The 27,922-nt window shown below is 30.4% G+C and overlaps 1 protein-coding gene across 8 annotated transcripts in view; it reads right to left on the bottom strand.

Moving 5' to 3' along the window:
- Window positions 1-27,922, bottom strand: part of LOC107455365 (Adenylate cyclase 3) — a 269,291-nt gene that overhangs the window by 35,848 nt on the left and 205,521 nt on the right. For 3 of the 8 annotated variants that reach the window (XM_043047153.2, XM_043047154.2, XM_043047155.2), the window contains 9 exons: window positions 21,739-21,877; window positions 20,445-20,501; window positions 20,226-20,282; window positions 14,753-14,850; window positions 12,432-12,479; window positions 10,843-11,004; window positions 8,543-8,630; window positions 2,815-2,931; window positions 1,169-1,494 (listed from right to left, as the gene is read on the bottom strand). In XM_043047153.2, the coding sequence (XP_042903087.1) occupies window positions 1,169-1,494; window positions 2,815-2,931; window positions 8,543-8,630; window positions 10,843-11,004; window positions 12,432-12,479; window positions 14,753-14,850; window positions 20,226-20,282; window positions 20,445-20,501; window positions 21,739-21,877 (1,092 nt within the window). The remainder of the gene's footprint in view (window positions 1-1,168; window positions 1,495-2,814; window positions 2,932-8,542; window positions 8,631-10,842; window positions 11,005-12,431; window positions 12,480-14,752; window positions 14,851-20,225; window positions 20,283-20,444; window positions 20,502-21,738; window positions 21,878-27,922) is intronic. The other 5 variants (XM_043047157.2, XM_071185939.1, XM_043047158.2 and 2 more) reach the window with 3 other exon arrangements.

Here is a 27,922-nt window from a genome sequence, read left to right as displayed (position 1 = left end):
AAGTTCTTTCATCGTAATGAGAAGTGATGTTTGTTACATTCCCCATAATAGCTCCCAGCCATACATTATCAGATTAGTATTTATTTAGAAGTTTACAAAACTTTTTAAGTGCTTTTTTACAAACCTTTTCAACTTTTTAAAACTTTTCAACTTTTTAAATTTTCAGTAAGAACGATGACCTTAATCTGAGTTTTTTGTTCGCAAAGACTAGAAAGATGGCAAAAAGGTCATCGAACAGATTGGAAGATATTTAACTCATTGCATTTTATTTTATATTTTGTAGCCGTCGTTGAAAAGCCAACACAATTATGAGTCAACGTGACCCCTGTTCAACTCCGTAGTCTTGTATTTTTGAACCGAATACAGAAGACAAAAGGACTTCTGAATCAATTGTGAGAAATTTGATTTCATGGAGGACTTTTTGATGAAATTAACCCGCACCAGCGTTACATGGAGAGAACAACTGCCTCCAACGATTAGTCTGACTGCGAGGGGACTCTAACCCATGATCCGTTTACCGCTGAGGATATTTTACGTTAGTACTGTGTCGGTGGGAGCCAGGTGCGAAATTCATATCGATCAGCCATCGCTGGGATTCAAACCCGGGAAACCTCATAGGTAGGCGAACGCTCTATCCCCTGAGCTACCACGGCTCATTAAAAGTCCTTTTTTGTATTAAAAAAAATGGAATTTTATTTCAAAAATAAAATCCGAAATTCTTTTACTTGCTGACCCAATAATTATTAGCTACAATTTCGAGTTGTCCAGAAAAGCGTATTTTAAGAGTATTTCTGAGAAAAAACAACAAGAGTGCCACGTAAGCAATAAGACGTTTCTGCATATTCCACTGCCTTTTAATAGAATACCGAAGGCAGCACGGATCTGGGAACAATACTAACAGTTTGATGGAAAAATGTCTGCTTAGTAAGAAATGTAGCTTATTATTATTAGATCCTCAAGCCTCTAAATTAAAAAATAATCACCCCTTAAACTTTTAAAGTCAGTATTACGGCTGCAAAATATTTGTAATTTATTCAAATTCTACATAATTAATTGAGAGAAATTCCATACGTTTAATAAAATGAAAACACATTCACAGAATCGAATAGAATTTGAAATTTGGCCCAACTGTATTGTGTAATTCAATAAATGAAAGGAAACTACTTACTTCATGCCATAAGTTCTTTCATCGTAATAATCCAAGGACTCTTGCACAAGATTGATGTTGATGAAGCCTTGGATTACAGCGATCACCAAAGTCAAAAAGAGCTTGACCAGATGGGACAGATGGGTCATTACAGTTAGACCTATTAGTTCCAGCACTGTGAAGTACGTGAGGTACTGTGGGAAGTTGTGGGTCAACCATGTCTGACTGGTGCTGGTTACAATGGGTGGAGGTAGAGTTGAGTTGCTTCGATTGCTGCTGATGTTTTGAAGAGGATTTACGTAAGTAGACATCACATTGGAAGGCCATGACCAACTGTTGTCATAATCCTAATTGAATAGTTGAAGTTGTTAAGAAATATCCATTTTATTTTTACAAAAGCTTTTCAAAGGGTGTTCTCTAATTAAAACCCCTCGTGCTCTCTAATTAAAACCTAAAAAGGGATCGTGATGCTAAAAGGGAACAAATCAGGGTTCCCGAGGATTCTAAAAAATTAATAGTGGTTTTAAATCTACGTTAATGCTAGCATGAATCCTAGGATTTTATACGAATTTTATAGTAAAATTTATTGGTTTTTAAAAAAAATAACCCAGGATTGGTCTCAAACGTAATAAATGTTTAAGGATTGTTTCAGTACGCTACCATTGTTTAATACTTCTTAAACCCATGCGAACTCTGATCATTAACTTGTCGGTCACTTTTGACAGTATACTTAGGATATATTTTTAGAAACCGTGTCGAAAATAAAACAAAGTATTTTACTCAAAAGGAGCTAAAAATGAATGTTTTAGTGAAGGAATGGAAGAGTTATACAAATTCGAAGAATCATTCCAAAAAAGGGAAATGTAAATACTCTAAAGCAATTTCTATAGTTTCGTAAACAAATAGTTATGCAAATGAACAATTTACAACAGTAAATAAGCAGTAAACAGTAAATTGCAAAATATTCTATATTTCCTTGATTTTTGAGTGGTTAATTTTCTTTTGCTTCGTGTAGTTATGTAAATAAACAATTTACAACAGTTGTATATTATAAAATATTCTATATTTCCTTCATTTTTGACTGGTTAATTTTCTTTTTGCTTCATTACAATGACACATGTTGGCAAAATTTAAAATTTATAGAAACCTTGACCACGCGATCTACACTGTAAAAAATTGCGAATCAAATTACGATAAAAAAAAGTACCACTTCTCAGTGTGCTGATACTTTTTACTGTAAAATCTATATTCATCGGAACATGTTACGTAAAAAATATTCTGATATACCGTAATTTTTACAGTGATAATTACTGTAAAAAACACAAAATCGCGCTATTTAAATAAATATAACTGAAAAAATTAAGGTATAATATATTTAAGGGTAAAAATGGATTTTAGGGTAAAACGGATTTTACGAATGATATACCCAAAATACCGGTACTTTATTCCATAACTTGATCCAGAATTTTTTGAAGTGTACCTAGCATATTTTTGAAGATCCTTTCGGATCAATATGATTGAACATGAGCTTCGAGGCTTTGAAAATCGAAAGTTAATCGATCTGTGATTTTGGTTTCCAACGAATTTAATTTTACACAATGAAATTAAGGCATCAAGCATACTAAAAAGTAATACATTTAATTTAAATATATTTGATTCAAACTTACAGTTGATAGAACATGAACGACGCACCAAACCATGACCATGATAAATATTACGCCCATTCGCAATCCTGGTTTTTCTATGATTTTATTGCACATGCGCACTAATCCAGGAGGGCCAGCCTGAAAAGAAAACGTGATTGCATTTAATTAGTGCCTTTCTGAAATTAAATTATTTACACTATGATTCTTCATACAGTGAAACCTCTCGGAAGCGACCACTCTCTGTTCCACAGTAAAATGGTCGTTAATGGAGGTTGGTCGTTTTTAGGGGTTGAGTTCTGAGAGGTTGGTTGTTCTTAGGGTCATTTTCGTGGCGCGGAAATGGCACTTGTGTTGGAATTATGGAACCAGAATCTATGAATAAAATTTAGCGTCAAATAAAATGATCCTTACTGATATAATTATGGGTAAAATAAATTTACCAATTATGAATAATAGAACAATTTTAAATAATTTAAAAATTATTTTTTTGTAGTTTAAATTTGCATTTAATTTTACATCATAAAAATTTATTAGCTTTAAAAGAAGATTAGAGGTTTGTTTGTTTAAGATGCTTGGTTTTTTCAAAAATAACTTTTTTTTCTAATTTAACTTTCAATTCTAAAAATAAGTAATTGATATCGTCATCTGTAGTGCAATCTGCCGTCAACATGTGGTCCCTTTCAAAGATCGTAAAAAAAGAAGCTATGTTAAAAAAGGGCTCACAAAATAAGAGCCTCAAGCAAGTATTTTGGATATATTTTAATCTACTTATTTGCTTTGTTAATATTTCTTTCCTTCGATATTTTTTCGTGTTTCCTTATTTGACCTTTTTCGAATTTGGTGCAAAGATTTGCCCGGTCGCTGGAAGAGGCTTTGATGGTCTCTCTTAAAGGTTTACTTTAAGACCAAGTCTATGGAAAATAATCCGTGTCGCCTAAAAGTGCTCGTAAATAGAGGAGGTCGCTACATAGAGGTGTTCTTTCCTAGAAGTTTCACTGTATTATATGAGATAATTATGTTATTCAATGTATGAGCAAGTTTACATTAGTTGACTAATTTTTGTGTAGAAAATATACTTCTAAGAAGTCAGTGTTAGATAAATGCTTTGTCAAACACACTATTTTGATTAACTGATTATAGCATAATCAGTTAATCAAAGCAATATGTTACACCGCAACATTATTATCACTACTAACTAACTAACTAACTCAGTGGCGCGACAGCCCATTAAGAGGGCCAAGGCCGACTGTGCCCATCTCAGTTTTCTTGACCTTGGGCTCTGGGGTGCAGGAGCATATGTTCCGGTCAGGTGGTCAGCCGAACGCGGAACCCCCAGTGTTAGTTCCCAAGCATGCTTGGTACTCATTTTATCGACCCACTGAAGGGATGAAAGGCTGAGTCGGCCTTGCCCGGCCCAAGGATCGAACCAAGGACCTGTGGCACGACAGCGCGAAGCGCTACCGCTCACAAAGTTTAAAACAGATCAACACAAGAAAACACACTACACAAAGTTTAAAACAGGTCAAAAAATTGTATTATAAAAGAAGTTTTGTATGTAATGCTGATATTGCTAGAAAATATATCCTGACGAGATATCAATACTACGTTACTTGCAGGTATACCATTATAAGCAATAAAAATTTTTAGCACTTATTTATTTCATTTAAAAAACTATATCTCAAGAATCACTAAATCAAAAGTAAAAGTAAGTGCATATTAAAAAAATATAAAAGCTGTTAAAATTTAAAAACTAAATAATTAATCTTTCAAAAAGAATTTTTTAGTTTTAAATTGAGAAATATTCTCCCTCATGCAAAGATGAAATAAAAAAAAATTAAATGCGGAATTTATTAAAGAGTTTAATTATGAAAAAAAATGACTTGGGATTTAAAAAGTCAAAAGTATAATTACTTATAAATTCATATTCAATTATTCAAAAGTATAATAATTATTTCTGCTTGATGTTTTCCATTTTTTATGAATCCTGAAATTCAATAATCCATGTCTATCTGCTTGATTTATTTCCATTTTGTTTTAGTTTTCCTTGTTTCACTTAAGAAATTGTTAAGTCTTCATAAAAAAATGAATATGTTGAAAGAAAACTGTTTTAAGAGTTTTATTTTGAAACTAAGGTAAATTTAAAAGACTAGCAATGATTGCAAATTGAAACCGTCAGTTAATGACATTGAAAATGTTATTGTGTTGACATTGATAATGTGTTGACATCGAAATGTGCGAGTAATTAATTAAGTATGTTCAAATTATTACTAAATAATTTGAATGTTTGCTTGGACAATGACAAAACTGGAGGAAAATTGTGTCGCAATATTTGAGAGAAAGATTTTGCGGAGTATACTTGGTGGTGTAAATGAAAACAATAACTGGAGAAGGAGATTTAACTTTGAACTGTATAAAATTTCTAAGCAACCCGATATTATTAAATATATAAAAATAAGTTTGATGACCCACGTGATTGGAATAAGCGATGGCAATACAATAAAAAAGATACTGCTTTTTAGACCCAGAAAGAGGAGAAGGTAGTGGTTGAGATAGGCTAACTCAGTGGAGTCTGATTTTCTTGCAATTAATGAAAAGAATAGGAGATCAAAGATAAATCGGAAGTCGTAATGCAGAAATCTTCAGAGGATGGCATAGGCCCACATTGGGCTGTCTGGCTAACTATGATGATGTATAATCAATCATTCAAATTGAAAAAAAATTTTTTTAGTTGAAAACCTTGGTTTTTAGTTTGATGAATTTTAATTCTTTGTTATTTAGAGCAACTGCGAAGCTAATTCTTAAACTTCTAAGTTTAAATTTTTTTAGTTTGCTAAGAACTATTGTTGCAGAGTTTTTTCAGATGAAGGTTTTAAATAAGTTTACACGTTGTTCTTTTTGCGTGTAAGGAAATGAAAATGATCCCGTTCCTACATTTCTGGTCAGTAAGCTTGTATCGAGATTAATCTACAAATCCCCAAAACTTACTTGAACAGTTTGCGTCTTAGCTTTCGCACTATTAACATTTTTCATATACGTCACAGAGAGAGGTTTTCTGTGGTTCTCGTCTACAGTCCGTGGCCAAACACAATGGGGACTTTCTTATAGTTCAAAAAACTTAAAAACTATCACTTAGTATCTTCCACTGAGATCTATCCACTAAAATCCTTCAAAAATATTGACTTGGCAAAATAAATCAATGCTGGGAAATTAAATTAAACTAACTTAAGATCTTCTTTTCCTAAGACCTTCCGTTTGAATCTTTTTTTCTTAGGACCTTCACTTAGAATCTTCATCCACTGAAATCTTCGAAATTTATCGAAGTGGCAAAATAAATCAATGCTATGAAGTCAAATTAGACTAACATAAAATCTTTTCTCAAGAAGAACCTTTTTCCTCGGACCTTCATCCACTAAAATTTCAGTTATGTTAAAATGATGTATAGATCGTATATTTTTTAAAAATGGCAATTAAATATGCTTTCTATTTTTAAACAAAAACATCTTCTTTTGTTTCTCATAATGTAATTTTTCCTATTTTTTAAAATTTTCTAGCGGTTTTATACTATTTTTATTGTTCTATAGCATTAATAAAACTGGCAAGGTAAGCTATGCGCATTTTAAAATTAGTCATAAAACTAAAATATCAAAATAGTTTGTATGATTTATTATGCCATCACTTTATACAAATTACTTTAATTATTAAGGATAACAGAATACATAATGTCTTTATTTACCAACAATTAATTAAAAGAATACAATACAATGTCATAAAGGATGATGAAATTTTTTTTCCTGGGCCATTTTATTTAAAGTGAAAGATAATTATGTAAAACTTTCGTTGTTTACAGAATACCTCAAAAACTTGTGGAAAATTCTTCTTTGTATGTTAAAGATACGCATAGAGTTGACGTAATATAGAACAAACAAAAAGGGATTTTCACGTAAAAAGGATTACGAGTTAATTAATCGTAGATAAAAACAGAAAAAGCGTCAAACCATGAAATTCATTACCTAGGCTTTCTAAATAATGATCTTGGTTGAAATTTCGAACAAAAAAGAATTTTAAAAAATGATACTTTAAACTTTTTTTTATATTTTTATTTAGTCATATGCTTTAGGGTATATTGTTGGTGTATTCTAATCTTTTTCAGAAATATAAAGATTTAAAAAAATTTATTTTTTAAACTGAAAACCTTTTTGACTGTATCTTATAGAGACAAAATTAAATTAGAAAAAAAGGAAACAGAAGGTTTTGAAATAAAACTTCAATTTGGTGACATTTTGGATCAACTTATCACTCATTATTTGCTACAATTAAAAAGATATGTTATTATTATTATTATCTATGCCACCTCCAACAATTTACAAGATTTCAATTATTATTAGACTATACATGTTTTTTTCTGGTGTTGGGATGATACGTTTCTTAAACAGGGTGTCCAGTGGAATATTAACTGATTTCTAAATTAAAAAACTAGGAAATAAACAAAATCAAACAAGATGTCTATTGTAAAATCTATAAAAAAAATTTATACAGTAATTTCAGAATTTATTAACAAAAGTGGACAACAGATGGAGCTGTATGCTGTACACAGTTCTTGAAAAAATTACAAATGCCATAGAATTGTTATCGAACATGTGATAGTCTTAAACCTAAATCATACGTTATGCAATAGAATGGATAAATAGTTAAAGCCTCTTAATCTCGCACGTCAATATTCTTTCACATTTGCTAGATTGTTCTGGTCATCAATGGTTTCCAGCGCCATCTATTTTAAACTTTCCTAACTAAGTACTCACTTCTCACTCATCCACAGTCTTTTCTGTAGTAGAAAGGATTATTTTTCTGTACATGATGCTCGTGCTGTGAAAGCAATATAAATTTATTTTTACCTTATGTTGTTTGATGTACCAGAATGGATTGTTTGTTTCTGACTTGACTTTGCAGCATGTCTGTTTTATTAATACTCATTCTTTTACATGTATAATTACAGTCTTTTACACGATAATCAGTCCTTTGCATTTATAAGACTTTTAAAATTCCTAAATATATCATGCACTGTTTGTTGTGCTGAGTTATTTAATTCTGGTATGTATTGCTTATTGTGCTAACTTATTTATTTTTAGTATGTATTGATTGTTGTGCTGACTTATTTATTTCTGATATGTATTGTTTGTTTTGCTGACTTATTTATTTCTAGTATGTATTATTTTGTTGTTCTAACTTATTTATTGCTAGTATGTAATGTTTTCTGTGCTATCTTACTTATTTCTAGCATGTATTGTTTGTAGTGCTGTCTCAGTTGACTTATTTATTTCTAGTATGCATAGTTTTTTTGATGACTAATTACATACTAATGAGAAATTTGTTTGTACCGAAGGCTTACTTGATACTAGAATTATTTGTTTTGATGACTTATTTATTAATAATGTGTTCTGTTAGTTCTCATAACTTCATTTCTTATAATTACGTCTTGTTTGTTCTAAAGACTGTTTTATTACCAACTTGGGTCATATCTATTAATTTACGCTGAATCCTGCACAAGTAATATATTTTTTGCCATGATTATCTTAGCTTTCATGTTGAAAAAAAATTATTATATTTTGTAATTTTAAATTTTTTTTTTAAACGTGGTAATATTTCTTGATCGAAGATTGCATTTAATGTATTACTAAGAAGAAGAAAAAAAAACTTTCGGGCCTCTTAATTGACCAATAATTATATAAACAAAGAATTTAAAACAACATACCTTAAGCCCAGCTGGGACTATACATATAATGGTGATTATTATGAGTAGTAAAGAACCAAGAGGAAGGCATATGAGAGCAAAAGAGCTTCTGAAAAGAAATGTATTTATTGATCATTTCAGAAGAAATTAATAACTTGTATACTAATTAGATTGAGTGTTAAATATAAGATTTCAATCAGTAATCTTATATTTAACATATATCAATCAGTAATCTTATGTTAAATATAAGATATCAATAAAGTTTATGTATAGTTCTAATAGTAGGGTTTTCTAAATCAATTTGCCGCACAATCTTCATAAATTCACATTTTTTCTGCTATCCCAACGAAATCACTCAAAGACGATTATTTTAATAATTAGACTTAATCTAACCTGTATGAAGCAAAATTCGCACCTGCAAGTTTAACAAAAATTATACACGGAAAGTTTTTATGCTGTGTTAATTAGTATTTCCGACAATAATACCTAAAAAAATTTGAACCCATGTCCTAGAGTTCGTGGGTTCGAACTCCGTCGGCCGAAGACTCCCCGTGTAGTAAAGTGACTGATGTACGTTAAACCTGTCGAGTCGCAAAAGTCCTCCATGTTCCCGTAACAAATCAATACCTCTGGGGGTACTGGATTGGAGATCGATCGTTCTTTGATTCAGGTCAAAATTACGATCTGTGGATGAATGAATGGATGCATGAATTGGTTCGCCCTATAAACGGGTGAGACGTATGGTGTGGCAGAAGTCGAATTCTTGGCCATAGATGGGGCCACTGAAAAACAAGAAACGCTCACTCTGTCTTAAATTTGCTCGGTTTCACCAAGCAGGCTTGCCCGTGTGGTAAGTGGCATTAGAACCAACCAACCGAAATTTGAAGAAAGCCCGCAATAGCATAAAGCCAAGTTAACAATTATTTGTTTTCTTCGGTTTTTATTCAATTTTTTTTTTATTTTTTCGATCAAATTTCAGTTTAAAAACTAATTTCAAAATTTTTGAAAATTAATTCTCTTTAGTTAGATCTCCACAGACCCCTTTTTTCAGTTTCTGACTATAAAGTTTTTTGACAGTTCAGAAAATCCCAATTTGCAGCTATTAAACACACCAATGTTTTTCTGTTATCCCAATTCAGCGGTGCACAAGCCATAGGCTATGGACAACAAAGGACCCATGGGCAATGTGGTACTGGGTTGTGGTTGCTTGAAACTAAATCTATTAAGTTTCAATCCAGATATTGACTCTCTCACATTACCGACACAGTTCGGCAATGATACTCTGTCGAGGGATCAAGTATTCAAATGGCAAAGTTATTAAAAAAAAGCCGTGAACAAGTTGAAAACTTGTCTCATGCTCTACGACCAAGAGCGAGACTTAAAACAGAAAAAAATAACTGAATTTGTGACCTTATTCAAAATTACTGACGAAGGAAAATTCGAGAAATCAGCGTTAGAACACAGATGAGTTACGAAAGTATGCGAAGCATAATTCATGATGATTTGGAACCTCGAAAAATCTCAGCCAGGTGGGTGGCTAGAATTTTGAACACAAATCAAAAGGATGCAAGAAAGGATATTAGTCGAGAGCAGCACAAAAACACAGTTACACAACAAAAGTTACAGTGCTCTCTAATTACAAGCAAAAACATATTTTGGTATTTATTCTTATAAATAAAAGAATAAATTAATTGTTACTAAAAAATCTTATAGATTATCGGAATTACATTTGTACTAAAATTAAAAAATCCCCCAAAAAAAGTAGCTTGCAATTTTTTTAAAAATTCATATTAAAAAATTTATTAATAATTGATTTTGTAAATTAAAAAAATTTCAATGATGAATTGTTGTTTTTCTTAAATTTAAATAAGTGCAAACTTGAAAAATTATAACTTGAAAGTGAGCTGTATTTGAAAGATTTTACATTCAACGCAGAAAAAGACACCCGTGTTTAATGTATTTCATAACCAGACATTATTAAAATTGCTTAATACAGGGTTGTTCATATAATTCCCTCCGGGGTTTCGAAGCGTTATAGTAAAAAAGACGAAGACGAATATGACAAAAAAGAACATATGAATTATTCCGAAAGTATTTAAGTTTTTATTCAAGCAGTAGCCGGTAGATGGCAGTAACATGTACCACTGAAGCCGGTTGTAGTAAAGAAAATTGGCGTTTACAGGCGGAGGGAATTATGAATAACCCTGTATAATATTTCTCACTTATTTTCACCCAAACTAATACAAAATAATGAAAAAATCATGAAAAATATGTTCAATAAAAACCAAAGAGTTAATTAAACAGAGAAGTAAAATAATTACCCTGACATGACTAGAAAATAAGCAGCAGTACAGAAAACCAAAATTAGAGGTAGCCCAGAAATTGATACTACACTGACGGTATCTTTGATCTTTCGGAATTCAGTTTCTAATTTCGGCTCCTTGAAGAACAAAGTTAAGGGATTGGCTTGCTGTCTTATGTGACTGAAAGAAATGAAAAAAAAAAAAAGAAGTAAGAAAAATCATTAAGTCTACCGTCAAACTTTACTTCGAAAGTCAAACATTAGACGATAAGGAAAATGGGTGAAAATCGTATCAAATGTTAAAAGTTTTAGTGACGGAAAAAAAATTCTTTTTTGGAAAGGCACACCAATAATTCAATCACGCGAAATTAAATTTGCTTAGTTCTTGAAGTTCGCGAAAATATCCACTAAGACATCTAAGTGCAAGTTTTTAGTTGCTTTTTCTTTTTCAGATTAAAGATTTATGATAGTAAGGTGAATGGTTAATGCCTGTTATTCTAAAGTCAATTTAGTTCGAAAAGTCGAGAGAAACCGTTCTTAATTTGTTTATGGTTGCAACACGTTATTTATTTAATCGTTAAACGCTGACTTAAAAAGAAATAAATTTTCATATATATGTAGTTTTGTATATTATCAGTGTAATAATGGGTTTTGTATTTATAAACAGGCGGATATTGTAATTTATAAAACAACGTAAGTGCTTTACGATTGATTCCGAGAAAAGAAGGCTTGACAACTATTTTCCTTCCATTGTTAATGCGACGAATGCTAAAACAGAAAAACTGATAAAACAAAATTTATTTATTTATTTATTATTTTTTTTTGAAATATGTATCTTACCTACAAAGATGCCAAATATATAAAAGTCTCAATTTTGAAATTTTTGTCGCTTATGTTGATTTTTCAATTGCGCTGCAGGTGAGTTTATCGAGATAATATGTTTGAAAAATATTTATGGATTATTTTTTAAATAGTATATTTTTAATAATTTGAAAGAGCGCCGGGATAGCCTGGTTGATAGGGCTCTGGGTCCATGTCCAAGAGGTCGTGGGTTCGATTCCCGCCGGCCGAAGACTCCCCGTGTAGTAAATGGTGACTGATGCACGTTAAGTTCGTCGTGTCACAAAGTCCTCCATGTTCCCATTACAAATCAATACCCCTGTGGGGTACTGATCCAGGAGTTTTTTTGTCTTCTGTATTGGGTTCAAAGTTACAAGGCTACGGAGTTAACAGTAGTAGTTGTAAACCCAAAAATTGAGTCGGCTGTTCAATGATTTTAATAAAATAAAATAATTTGAGAGATATCGCCAAGGAAGAAGTATGTATTTCAATATTTTTGTAAATGTAACCTGTAAATAAAATAGTGCAATGAATTTTTAATATTATTTCAACCCTTCGATGGGTCTTTTATTTCTTGTAAAGGTAAATTAAACTACATTTGGAATTGAAATTGATATAAGAAGAAAAACTCATTCAGCTTATTACGCCATTTTCGGATAAGTATGTCACCATGATAAGTATGCTTACCAAGACCCATTAGGTTTATAAGAACGTAAATAACTTACTGACTTAAATTTTTTTTTAATATTTAAAATAAATTTTATTAACCTTTTGCATTCCGATGTCGTCTCTAAGGCACCATCAACAGTCACCACTCTAAAATTAAAAATTTTTATACCCAATAATTAGTAACCACATTATTATAAGAATCTTAAAAATTATAAAAAAATACTGTATTGTGTATCTTAAATGATTTAGTGCTTGCATAAGATTAAACAGCTTATTAAAGTACTCGGAGTGCAAAGGGTTAAGGATCGAAGATTTAGATAAAGGTATTAAAGACTCTAGATTAAGAATACTTTTTAACTAAAGATTTATAATAGTAAAGGAAATGGTTAATCGTTTAAAGATGGTTATGGTAATTTACTTTTAGATTAAAGATTTATCATAGTAAGGAGAATGGTTACCCATGAGCTAAACAGTCACAAAGTTAATGTTGGATTAAGGTATTAAAGGTTCTAGATTAGGAATACTTAACTAAAGATTTATAACAGTAAAGGAAATGGTTAATCGTTTAAAGATGGTTATGATAACTTACTTTTGGATAAAAGATTTATAATAGTAAAGAGAATGGCTACCCATTTGCTAAACAGTCACAAAGTTAATGTTGGATTCAGGTATTAAAAACTCTAGATTAAGAATATTTAACTAAAGACTTATAATAGTGAAGGAAATAGTTAATCGTTTAAAAATGGTTATGATAATTTGCTTTTAGATTAAAGATTTATGACAGTAAAGGGAATGGTTACCCATTAACAGTCACAAAGTTAATGTTGGATTAAGGTATTAAAGGTTCTAGATTAAGAATACTTAACTAAAGATTTATAATAGCAAAGGAAATGGTTAATCGTTTAGAGATGGTTATTATAATTTACATTTGGATTAAAAATTTATCACAGTAAGGAGAATGGTTAATTCTAAACCCATTTTGGTTTAGAAAATCGCGTGAAACTGTTCTTACAGTTGAAAGACGTATTTTATTTATAAGTTGAAAGCTAACTTATATTGAAGTTGCAGAACTTTCAGTTGAATAATAGGGTTTTATATTTATATTTATTATGATAGACACGTGAAGATGAGGCTATAGATCTAGTAATATTAAGAAAGGAAACTGTGATTTTTAATAAGAAATATTCAAAATTAGTTTTTTTGAATCAGTTTTTTAGATAGTAACACGTTTTTAGTAGACGGACAGCAGTTGTTTAGACCCTTGTAAAGAAGTATGTCATTTTAATTTTATGTATGTGTTATCACTAATGTGCACAACTCAGTTATTCTGCAGATTGCATAGTTAATTTGCAGAGAGCCATTTTTTACTCAAATTTATGAGTCGGTGATCGATATCGATGCCTTCTTTTCCTTTAATAGCCACTTCTTGAGCCGCGATGGCTAGAGTGGATAGAGCGTTCAACTTCCAATGCGGCGAACCGGGTTCGAATCCCAGTTGATACAAATTCCTCAACCGGCTTGCGCCGACCACAGTTCTGACGTGAAATATCCTCAGTGGTAGACGAATTGGGTTAGAGTCCCCTTGCCGTCAGGCTAACTGTGGCAGGTTCTCGTGGTCTTCCTCTCCATGTAACGCAAATGCGGGTTAGCTCCATCAAAAAGTCCTCCACGAAGGCAAATTTCTCCCAATACTTGATCCAGGAGTTCCCTTGTCTTCCGGATTGGGTTCAAAATTACAAGGCTACGGAGTTGAACATTAAGGATTAATTTGTAATTCTCATTCTTCTTGATCACACAATATCTCCAAATTTGCAAACGCTATACTGAATCACTCAGTATCACACATAATATATATATTATATCTATTATATATAATAGATATATAATAGTATATATAATAGTATGTATATAATAGTATATATACAATAGTATATATATATCTCCCTATACTTAACCTAGGAGTTCCCTTGTTTTCTAGATTGGTTTCAAAATTACAAGGTTAAGCATTAGTAGTCGTAAATCCAAAAAATGAGTTGGTTGTTCAACGACGGTTATAAAATATAAAATAAAATTTGTAATAGAAAAATTCGCAAACATTCATTGTTTAAATCAAAAGAAAAGAAAAGAAAACATTTTAGCTATCTCGGCAGATTACATTACAGAAAAAAAGAGCATTACTTTATATTGAAAAAGTCTTAACAATAACAGAAATAAATTTGCTGATAGAAATGCCAACAATGTCTGCAAATGTATGACACACAAACATTCACGGCATCATTTCCGAACGGCGTAGTGTTCCTTTATTTACAAAACATTTTGCATCTCCAGAAGTAAACATAAAACAACAAAGGCATCAGTGAAGTAACAACAAAACTAATTTGGCTTCAGGTGCAAATAAAATTCAACGAGAATATCATTACCTTTTCGTGTCTCTTCCAAGGAGCTCTTCGTGCAATCGTGCCTTGTAGTCCTCTTCGAAATTTTTGTCACTGTCACCCGTCAGTTTGGATAACTCGCCCTGAGGGAAAACAAACGCATTTATTCTATTGATTTGTTTTCGGAAACAGAGAATTTCTGAGGAAAAAAAATCCTAACATTCTCAGATCTCAGCATAATGGAGTTTTTTTTTTTTTTAGAGAAGAATTCTTGTAGATGTACTGCATGTCAAACAATCAGGAGAATCGTATTGACTTCCGTTATAGTAGACTCAATTCATACATTTCTATTCTGTAGTAAAAGCATTTTTTATTTTATTTTCAAACTTTAATTTTTAAGTATTAGTACCAAATGCATTAAATAGATCTGCCATCAATAGTAATGTATTCCTGAGTTTAACAGTGGTATACATTAAATGACATGTACCATAGATAAGAATTCTAAATGCGCAGATCTTTTTGTCTTTTTCAGAAAGTGAAAGAATGGACGAAGAAGCAGGTGTGATATTTTAAGAAGTCATAAATCAGGGAAAATAACGCTAAGTGGTCGTATTAATATGGGTATGGTAAATGCAACAGGATTATTTTTGCTTTCTCTTCAACTTAAAAATAACTGATCTACATAAGTTTTCGTTGAATGCCAAGCTAATTTTACATGGCTTACATGCCTGGCCAAACGGTAAATAACTACAAACTAAATTTGCAAATATTAGACAGATTTTGCTAGTTTTTAAAAGGTTTAGCATGACATATCTAGAAAAAGTGGTGAATAATATACGCCTACGAATTGTTTAGAAATAATGGTGGATAAAAATCTACTAAATTGAATTTATTAAACCAAGAATCACAATTATTTAACTACCACTTGAAAATATTTACTCGCTGTCGCAAGTAAGTTGGCATCTCTGTGTATATAAACAAAACTATTTTTGCGAGTTCTATATCGCATTAATTTCTTCTAACCACTTTAGTAAAGATAATAATATAAAAAAAATTAAAAAGTTACTCGAATTATGTATGTGTTTCTAATAATCTTGGCTTAGTCGGTCACCGGTGACCCCCGAGGAGCTACGAACAAACTCAGTGACAGTCACCGGTGACCCTCATGGCATTCAACGTGTTAAGCATACTTATTTAAGATTTTTTTAAAAAAAATTAGGTAGTGATAAATAAAACAAGACAAAGAATTATTAGCATGATCTTCTAATAAATCTATAATAAAATAGCTCGGATGCCATTTTTCTTTTTCTTACCTTGATTATAGCCACTTACCTAGCTCATGCACTCAGCTCTGCATTTATGGGTATCTTTAAAGGCAGCTTTTTGAAGGCGCTGTTGTGATATGAAATAAAGTTTTTTTTGCTAATAACATGTTATTTTCAAAACTGCTGTGGGTTTGCAACAGTTATTTATGACTGTTTAGTAAATGCCAGCCTTTTAGTCAAATTAGCCAGCACACTCTAGGTTAATAATGCTTGTGACGCAAAACGTTGATCTTAAAAACCGCAATTTTGTTAGAATAAAAGCGTTTAGGATCTAATTTTTTAAAATTTAAAAAATACTCCAAAGCTGCATTACATGGGTGCATAAAAAAATTTCAAAATTAGAATTATGCATTGACTTTGATAATGTTCATTGTAGTGGGAGAATCTCGCCAAATCTACGATTTTTAAAAAAGGCTTACTAATTTTTAAAATATTTAAGTTATAGGAAATTCTTTAAATACTTTTCGAATTAATTTGCTTTCTGTAGCAGAATCTTTAGTCATTCATAACAGCATATAATGGAAATAATTTAATTCAAAAGGGATAAATTTAATATTGATTTTACTCAAAATTCTTGGTCCCGCAGTGGACTAATCGTTAAGACAATATTCAAAGTGCACTTATATGCAGATTCATGCGGGTTGTTTAAGCGTCTGAAAGGATCGAATTTACGATTCCCAGTTCCTCACCAGTAGTGTGAGTGATGTCTTTATCGACTGCGCAACCGGAGTCCCTTATGAGATAAAACTCCTCACATTTTTTTTCATCCTGATGATCTTTGCTGCTATCTTGAAGAAAACAAAGAGGAGTGTCNGGATTCGTGAGAAGCTCATCATCAGGGATGTTTCCCAGACCGTCGCCAATAGCCCATTGTGCAGCTCTAGTGCGACGTAAATTAACAACAACAACCCAAAATTCTTGAGTAGTTAAAAATTAACTGTTATATTTCAATTTCATGCAAGAACTCATGGAAGTAAATTAAATAAGCAAACCTTCGTAAACATATAAAATTGTTTAAATTGTCGCTGAAGTAATAGCAGTTGAACGATTCGTTGTCTCCTTTACTCTTATATGGCAAGCAAATAAAACATTAAAATAACATATGAATTCATGTTATTTTAATGTACTCGCCAATCTACAAAAACTCGATTCTTTTAATTAAACACCTAAAGACAAAAAAGTCCTCCTCACAATGAGATTAAGGCTTTAAACATTAATCCCTTCAAAACAAGGGTTATTTACTTGGAAGCCCCAATTGGAAGGACGTGAGACACATTTTGATTGGTGAATCCATAGGACAACATGCCAGTCAGTACTTGTCTTACTAATCTACTCAATTACCAGACGTAATCCGATTGGCTGAATGCATTTTCCTCATTCTTTCTCTAATTGAATTGTGATTGCTTTTGCTAGACCGCCAAACATGACAATGCAATAGTTTATTAATGTTTTATGGGCGTGGCCCCTACTATTTTTTTCGAAAGTTGAATTCAATGTGCTTGGTTTATACCGGATCAATGAAATATTTCAGTTAAAATAACTTCTTAACTAATTTTTAAATTGTAGTTCTATTTTTTAAAAAAAATTGTTTTAGTAGTTCTTTTTACCACAGTAGTTGTTTTATTTTAGCATGTTTTAAAGATATTTATCTTTACTCTAATATGAAAAATACGAGCAAAATCAAGTAAAATTGTACTAGATTTAAAAATATGAGATTTAGACACATTTAAAGATAGTTAATTCACGTTGTTGCCTTCCTTTAAAACTTTTTTTTAACGTTTAGAGGAATGGTAAGACATGAGGAATTGTAGTTTTTTTTAAAAATTTTTTTGCACGACCAATTTTTTAAAATGACAATTTAACAATTTTTATGTTATTATTCTAATTTTTTGTGATTTTTTTGCGGTTTCTTTTAATAATTATTAATAATTATTACTAATTATTAATAATAATTAATTAGTAATAATTACTAATAATAATTTATCAGTAATAATTATTAATAATTATTAATTATAAGTAATTAATAAATATTAATAGTTTTATAATTAATAATTAAATATTAATAATTAATTTTTAAATAATTAATTTTTAAGTAATTAATTATTTAGTAGTTTTTTATTATAATATTTTTAAAAACTATTTCACTTTTGTCTAATATGAAAAATACACGCAAAATTGGGTAAAATTCTTAATGGTAGCTAATTCACGTGGCTGCTTTTTTTTTAAAAATGTTCTTTTTTAAAACACCCCTTTAATGTTTATGCATATGGTAGGGCATAGTTCTTTTTAAAACACTTTTTTATACGTAAGTTAGACATTCAACACTAGAATACTTTTTATAAAAGAATAATGATTAATATAAGCGAAAAACATATTGTACATTTTGTAACATAAAACAGAATTAACAATTTTACCCGTGAAATCCTTTGAAATTTTTTTAACAGTTTCAGTGATTTCTTTTTGTATTGCATGATTATTATTATAAATGAAATTTTATTTATTATAAATAAAATTAGAATCAATGAATATTTTTCTCGTCAAAATTTCATACTTTTCGACCAACAACCTTAATTTTATAATTTAAAATTTTTATATATTGTAATTAGATGCTAATTTATGAAAATGTTAGTTAATTTATGATAAGCTGGAGGTGTAAAAAATAATTTTTAAGTGATTTCGCACTCTTATGATTTCAGATAAGTTTAGTTTCGAAAAACCAGAAAAATGTTGTCAAGTTTTTAGCACTCTGTCAATTTCCAATATATCCTCCATCTATTTTTATAGTGGAAAATATTGTCTTACTGCTCAGTGGATAAAAATTAAGGCATGAGAAATCATATTTTAAAATATTCAAATTTATCCCGATCATTATGTAAATAATCACTATGCGAATTCTTCCAGATCTATTAAAATGTAAGACATAATTGGAATGTTATACAGGTTTTTACTAATAAAATAAGAAAAAATGGAAATGTAGAGAAAATATGCTTTTCCAACACCAATTGTTAGTAAGAGGAGAAGATTAAGAAAAATTAAAAATATCCATTCTTTTTTTTCTAATTTCAAGTAATTTTAAGAATACTTTAAAATGTAAACTTAATATTTCATCATAACCTTTCTTAAAATTTTAAAACTTAACATCTCCTACGTTTTATTTTCTTGAAATGGAACACCTTGTTAGATTGCAACGCCAATATTAAATACAATTACACGTTTTTTTGTATAAAAATATCAAAATTGACACCTTACTTTCATGTTTTCAATTTTTTTTTAATGAAGTAGCAGTTTCACTTTTATATTGTATGTAAAGAAATTAACTTTAGTACAGTACAGTATTTTACAACAGCGCATACAGTGTTTTAAAATTTCATATAAAAATATGGGTATTCTCTTAACTTGTGATCTTCTTTACGGATCAACAGATGGCGCTACTATAGTATAGTTTGATAAATCAGACATTCACCCGTCACATTTTGCGTAAGTTAGCATAATGTGACAAATGTGAACTTTTTTCCGGAGTTAGTGTTAACCTTTTGCACTCCGACTTTAACATGTAGAACTGATATAAACTCTAAAAAATTCAAACTACTTAGTACACTATTCGAATTAACGTTGAGTTTATTCCTTAAGGAATTCGGGAAAAAAAAAATACTATTTAAATTGACAGAAAAAAAAAAGATGATTTATTAATATAATAAGACCCAGCAGAATTCTTTTTGCGTTAAAATTTTTTTATCATAGAATTTTTAAGTTATACAAATTTTGAAGCGAATTTTAATATATTCGTTGTAGAAACTTTTAAAGGAAAATAGATGGTAGAAAGCTTTCACACTAACAAAAAAATAATAATCTTAATGCTATTAATTAACCTGATTACTTCCTTACGAATAACATGAATACTGTATGTAATAATTCAAATAGTATGTAAAATATAATTATTATATTTTACATAAGAATTCATCAATATATTTTAAGGTAGACATTAAGAAAAGATTACTAAGTAAATTTTATTAGAAAGGTCATTGAAAAATAACAAAGCATTAATTAATGAGAAACGAACTACAATACAACATTTAAGTTTTGTTGCTGATAGTTGTTAAATTCTAAAATATCTTAAAAGAATGGATATTTCTTTAAAGAATAAAAATAGACATTGTTAGTTAGATTCCCCCATTTTTCGAATATTTTTTTACCTCCTCTTCTTCAACATCTTCTATTAAAGCCGCTAAAATTTCCTCTTGGTCTAGTTCCTATAAATTCACAAGATAGTTTCGAACAATTGTATAAAGTTTATGTTTTTTTTATCAATTAATTAAATCCATTACATTTTTAGAAAATAAAGATAACAAAATAAACCATACACAGTGATTCAAAGTGTAAAATATCTTAAACATGAAAAAAGCAGCACATACTTCTTTTCCTGTTCTTCCATTTATTTCAGCTTTTTCATCAAGTGTGCCCATTGGATACTAGAAAATTAAAAAAATATATATATATTTGCATAAGCTAACAACAAGTTATAGACTTATTTTAATTCTTATAATAAAAATTAATTACTTTAATGTCCTGTAAAATTGTACAAATAACAAGATTGTTCGAAGCTAGTTACTTTTAATGTTTGCATACATTTCATATTTATATAAGAGTGCGAGAGGGGATTCTAAGCAGCGAAAAAGGCAATTTTTACTATTTTTCAGAGCAAATAGTAAATGCATATTACGTGAGTCGTGGTGGCTCGGAGTATAGAACACTTTCCTCTCAATGAGGTGAACCAGGTTTAACCCCTTTGGGGACGGGTGATTCAGAAAAGCATTCGCACAAAATCAGAATCAAGTTGTAATTGAATAAAAAACAGTAACTTAAATGTAGTCGTTGCTAATTTGACAGACTTACTTCGCTTTTACTTTAATTATTGTTAGTTTAATCATATAATGAATGTTAATTCAAAGTATAACTAAATAGTTTTATTTTGAACAAAGTAATGGTGAATTAAATAAATCAAACAATTGTAACTCCGCCCACAAATAAACTGCTAAAGAAATACTTTGATTACCAGTTTTATCTTTTTACCCTGATTGATACGGTTTTATGCTGTCACGTATTTGTGACAGTCGGCGCGAAAGGGTTAAACCCCAGCGACGACAGATCGATAGGAATTTTGTACTAGGCTCGCACCGACCATTGTGTTTAATGTAATATTCTTATTGATAGGAGAATTATGGGTTAGAGTCCCCTTGCAGTCCGGTTAATCGTAGGAGGTTTTCTCCTTCATGTAGTGCAAATGCTGGCTAGTTTCATCAAAAAGTCCTGCACGAAGGCTAGTTTCTCCCAACACTTGATCCGAGTATTCCCTTGCCTTCTGGGTTGGGTTCAAAATTACAAGGCTACGGAGTTGAACATTGATAGTTGAAAACAAATGTTGATGTGAACTATCAGTTGAATATTGCAGTTTCGAATCTGCATCTCATTGAGAGACAAACAGGAGATATTAGAACATTAAGAGTCTGCTCTAACGCTTAGGAGTCAGATTGCCTTCTGGGTTCGGTTTGACAATGTTTGATATGGATCAATTTTGTTAACACAAACTTAAATGCTTTTTGCAAGCTTCTTTATTGAGTGAAAAAAGTGGTATTGGTAAAAATATTTAGCTTTGCTAACAGCAACCCATTAATGGGTTAAAAGGAAATACTTAATGGCATTTCTTACCGGCTTCAGAATTTTGACGATGAAATATGTCTCCAATCCAGCAGATCTGAGAGCTTCTTCACGAGACATTCCATCACCAGGTGATACTTCGAATTCTCCGTTTAAGAATCCAAGTGTTTTCTCTGAGATATGCACTCGTCTGCAAAATTAGAATATGTACAAATGCACTCGTCTGCAAAATTAGAATATGTACAAATTTTTAAACAACTAATTATTTAATTAAGAAACTTGCTTTTAAGCGAAATAATTATCCTGTTAAGGAAAACTGAAATATACCATCACCTCCTACTTAAAAAGGTCGCCACACGGTTTTTTATAGTCTGTGTAGACTATTTAAAAAGTGAACCGGTTGTGCGCATGAATGCAAACTCTATTTTAAAAGTTTGGTTTATTGATACAACATACATTTGCAGGCTTGTGTACTCAATTAAGGAAGTTGATTTTTGTGTCTGATTTCGTAACTTAAATTATCGTTTGTACTAATTAATTTGGCATATTTGAGGTCCCCCCCCTTAAATCATTAAGAATGAATTCTAGAAAGTAAGAATCCGATCATTAAATCAAAAGTTATTCAGAGTGATCCGTTTTTTATTTTGCGTACTGTACACTGCCGTTATTCCAGTTGTCCTAGGACTTAAGCACTTATGAAGATGTGAAGTGTCCGCTCGGCGGAAAAGAACATCGTATACAGCCTCAGTCTAACTATCTGAAGCATTGCAAATCATTTTCTTTATAGTGGAAGTGGAGTAAAGAAGAATTTTTTGAAACAGAATTCTATTCTACTGCTAATGCTGTGAGCGCTAAAATAGAATTTCACAAAATTCATAAAACAAAACATAATTTTGAAAAAAAAAAACTTTACTTTTAAAATTAACATTAATTATCCTTTTATATGACTCATCTCTGTTAACTAGTACCCCTAAATACATTCAGACTAGATCAGGAAGAGAGGGATATCTGTTTAATTTGAAACGCCCACCCAAGGGCCAGAATTATTATCAGCTTTCCATAATTAGGTTACATTGAAACTCAATTATCACTAATTATATAATTGCTTTCCACATTTGAGGAATCTGCGGATTATTTGCACCATTATTTCATTATATTACTTCTCATTAATTGACTGATTAACTAATTAATTACTATTATGAAGAAAAAAATAAAAATTTACAAAAGTACAAAATATCTAAAGATTATTTTTGAAATTGTGTATACATTTCTTTTATGCAATTCTCACTATCATTAACTTCAATGATATTTATTAATCTTCGTGTATCTAAATGTTTCCAAGACAACAGGGTAAAGACCAAAATACAAAGAAATCTAAAGATTATTTTTGAAATTGTGTATACATTTCTTTCTTCACTATAACTAACTTCGATAATCCTAATCTTCGTGTATTCAAATGTGTTTAAGACAACAGGGATTTACATAAGTACAAAAATATTAAAGGATTTTTTTTTTGTCATCGTGCATACATTTCTTTCTTTTTTTCTTTCTCACTACCACTAATTTCACAATGATCTTTATTAAACTTCGAAGTCCCGCAGTGGGCTGATCGTTAAGACACGGTTTCCAGCAGATCACCAAAGTCAAGCATCACTGACTATGGTCAGTGTACGGGTGGGTGACCACTTGGATCAGTCTGTTTAGGGACCGAGGGTGTGCGGTATTGGTCCTCGTTAAACTCTGCTACCGTAAAGTGTTCGACTTCGCGTGCAGGTCGTCGGGCTACCGAAGCGGGGGTGCCATCCCCTCTGCAGAGGATCAAAATTGTGATGGCATGTCTTTGGATCATCCTCAGGGATGTTTCCCAGACCGTCGCCAATAGCCATTTGTGCATCTCGAGTGCGACGTAAATAAACTACAACTATTACTACTACTACTTAAACTTCGAACACGTAAACTTCTTCAAGACAACAGAAATTGTATAAAACAAGAGGTTGGTGTCAAACGAGGTAATCTTTGAACGAAATTAAGTTTCCACTGATATTTTTATAGTGAGAAATCTGAAAAAAATAAGCCTTATTTTGCTACATTTATAACTTAACATGGAGGAATATAGAACTTAACATGGGGGGGGGGGATATAGAACTTTTTAATAACGCTTTGTCATAAAGTGTCCTATTGCACCTTATCCCCTTGTCACGCTTCATTGATAAACATAAATTGGCAATTCAGGAACAAAGCACTGGTTTAAAATTTATTTAATATTTTTTTATTTTAAGTTTTATGTGTTTTAATGACATTTGTCAATAGCAACAATAATGGTTTGATGCTTGGGTACTAATTTCGACGAAAATTATGAATTTTTTAATCTGTCGATTTGAAATGTTTTAAGGAATGCGATTGAGCGAAATTCGGCAATTTCGACGAAAATTTCGATTTTTTTTTCACTATCCATGTTTAACCCTTTCGCGCCGACTGTCACAAATACGTGACAGCAAAAAACCGTATCAATCAGGGTAAGAAGATAAAACTGGTAATCAAAGTATTTCTTTAGCAGTTTATTTGTAGGCGGAGATATAATTTTTTGATTTATTTAATTCACCATTACTTTGTTTAAAATAAAACTATTTAGTTATACTTTGAATTAACATTGATTATATATATGATTAAACTAACAACAATTAAAATAAAAGCAAAGTAAGTCTGTCAAATTAGTAACGACTACATTTAAGTTACCGTTTTTTATTTAATTGCATCTTGATTCTGATTTTGTACGAATGCTTTTCTGAATCACCCGTCCCCAAGGGGTTAAACTTCAGCTCATTAGCTTTTCAAAACCCTTTAAAATTTTTAACTCCAAATTAATTCTATTTCACTACTTTTTAAATTTTTTTTAAAGATTTTAGTTCAAAACACAGGTAATCATATTATTGATCTAAAAAATAATTCATTTTGAAATTTATGCATTGTAGAGCTGTTAGCGTGACTTGAAAATTTTGTAGTTTTTAAGCTTAAATTTGCCTTTATCTTGAAAAATACTTTATAAATTTTTAAACTTTACTTTAAATTAATATATTGAAGATACTTGCTTAATAAACATAAAATTAAAATTTTAATTGAGACTTTAAAAAAAAACCTGCATCGAAACCATTCGGATACTTTAATTTGAGTCAAAATGCGTATTTGGTCATTCTTCTTGATATCCTTTTCCACCACTTGGTTACTAACAGTAACAATTTTAAGATCTTCCACTAGCTTTCTAGATTTCAGTATCTTCCACAAGATCTTCCACTAGATTTCAGTAGCTTGAAGTCCTTTAAGCTGATTATGTCTTCGGTAGTTTAAGTAAATAAAAACCGTATTTCGCTGCATTTGTTCTAAATTTGGAACCAGTGTTTTTATTGAGTGTTATAACCAAGTTCATTAGTAGTGAAATAAATTTAAATCTGCTAAATGATTCCTAAATATATTTAGAACAAATTTTAGCATAAATATCGAATAAGTGTTCGTTTTATCCGAGCCCTAAGGAGGCTTAACATTAAAATAAAGCTGTTTTGAAAAATGTGTAATGACTGCCTCAGTAATTTATATATTTCGGATATGGTGAAACCAATATTAGCGCAGTCGCAAAAAATAAAATGTCATCAAGAGTTCGCAAATTATTTGAAAAATGCTTTTAAATTTTCTCAAGATATTTCCAAATATAGATCGCAATTATATTGAAAAAGTGGCAAAATTTAAGGCAATGACTAAAATTATAATTAAGTCTTAACACATTGCTGACCGGCAACATTTCTGAAAATTACCACATGTGCCCGGCTATTGTTTTGAAAGCGGATGTGGAAGTAAAAGAATATAAATAAACTTTAAAAAAATTTAATTTTTAATGCCGTATGATAAAAAGTATAACTATCACCTACGTGTAATGGTACACCACAAATTTTGCAAATATTTCAGGTTTCGTGAAGTTATAATAAATTGGTATAGAATTAAATAGTAAAACTTGAAAAGTAAGGAATATTACGCCCACTTTTTAAAATAGTCACCACGATATCACTGCTAACGAAAACACGAGTTAACTCGTGCCCGGTCACCAACGTTTGGCCACGAAAACACGAGTTAACTCGTGACCGGTCAGCAATGTGTTAAGATCTCTGCTAGTAATTTTTTTCTGAATAGCTGGCATAGACACTTGCATTAATAAAAAGAATTGGATATTAAAATAATTAATTTTTTTTTCAAAATTAATATTTCCCATTGTCATAGAATGTTTCTAATATTAAAAAGATGGATAATCCACCTTTAATTTTCCAAATTTTTTAAAAATATTTCGCATTATCTGAGAAAAAAATGCAATATTAAAGTAAAACTTAATCCACATGCAGTTTTGAATTTTTAAAAAAATTGTTTTGAATTATCGGATAATAATTCTAATAATATAATATGCAGGTTACTAAAAACTTTCGAAATGTTTTGGAATATCTAAGAAATGACACTAATATGGAAATAATTAACAATCCACTTGCAGCTTTAATAAAAAATTGAAATGCTTTGGATTATCTAAGAATTACTCTAATAAAATTATCTGCAATCCACGTGCAGTTTTTTTAAAAATAAGCTTTGAGATGTTTTCAAATATCTAAGAATGACACTAATATTGAAACAATTGACAATTCACATGCAGTTTCTAAATTTTTTTGGAAATGTTTTGGATTATCTAAGAATGATTTTAATAATGAAATGCTTGAAAATTCACTTGCGATTTTGAAAGAAATTTTTGAAATGCTTTAAATACACATTTTCTGCTTAAAGAAATAGTTACTAGATTTTACTTAATACACTTTCTAACTTTCAATTCAAGATTAATTTAAAAGAATTAAAAATAAGAGAGAACAATGAATAAAAACAAGAAAAAAATATTTTTTGAAAATTCTGTAATTTTTCAAATAGTTTAGAAAAGACTATACCATTTTCCAGAAAAAAAGCAGTTGATACTATTTGCAGAATAAGCTGAGTGCTATATGTATGTGTATATCAAACAAAGAAAAAAAGTTTTACACAGTATCTTTCTTGCCTTTATTCTACTTTTTTTTTCGAATTTAGAAGAGAGGGGGGAAAAATTGCAGACGATTCTCAAAGGTGAAAGCGGAAGAAAGGGAAAATAGCAGATAAGCCAAAACGGAAATTGCCAGGTTCGCCGTTCGATTACTCTAGAAAAAAAAATTCTTCTATTTTCAATTTTGTAGCCATTTTCATTTTCCCTCACACCAGCCAAACTTGTCAGAAGGATAGAATGGAAAGGAAATTTTAGATGAATAATTTTTTTTATTTTTTATCTTCCAATTCCGCCATTTCTATGAATATTTTCATGAATATCATCTGCGAAATATAATTCTTCTCTCATTTCAAAATCGAAAAGGGGAAAATGATCAAATAATTTAATTTAAATAATTTATTCAAAAAAAGTGAAGATAAAAAAAAGGAATACTTAAAATTTTCAACATTTGAAAACAATAAAAGGTATTGCATTGACTACTCAGAAAAAAATAAGATACAATTTTAACAGAAATAGTATCGTTTGGCAATAGGAGTAGCTAAAACTGAGAGGCAATAAATTAAACATTGTGATATTTAATTTGAAATAGAATTGATAACAGAAACATTTTTATAAAAGTAATATCGTTTGGCAAAGAGTAACTAAAACTAATTTAGAATAAACAATGTGTAACAAATTTTCAAAAAGTTCTTTTCTGGTTTAACTGCGTTAGTTTCCGTTTAATTGAAACGCAAGTAATGCAAAAAGAATACAGTTATACTCCAAAAACGTCGTTTTTGTAGTGATCATAGTGGCAGAAGACACCTCCTTCTAGCCATTTTGTAGAGTTTAATGAATTAAACCAACTTTAATCAACTTTTAAACTAACTAAGCAACTTTTGCACGAAAATTCGCGCCAAACGATAAAATAACTTACAGAGAAAATAGAACACTCTTACACTTTAAACTATCAAGAAATTGGGAAGAAAAAAAAACGGTGGAAACTTACAAGGGAAACTAGAGAAGTGTGACTCGCTAATTTTGAAATAAACTAGTGGGATGTATGCCTTATGAGGAATAATTTTAGGGGGCAACATTCGTTTCGGCCCATAGAAGGTCCTGTGAGCGATAAAAAATAATTCAATATATAGAAAAATCGGTATTTTATTACTTCAATGCAGACTATTAGTTATTGTAATT

Source organism: Parasteatoda tepidariorum, chromosome 9 (assembly GCF_043381705.1).
Source record: "Parasteatoda tepidariorum isolate YZ-2023 chromosome 9, CAS_Ptep_4.0, whole genome shotgun sequence".
NCBI classification, from domain to species: Eukaryota; Metazoa; Arthropoda; class Arachnida; order Araneae; family Theridiidae; genus Parasteatoda; species Parasteatoda tepidariorum.
The sequence above is the reverse complement of the archived record's forward strand: the minus strand, read 5'-3'. Positions and strand labels throughout refer to the sequence as shown.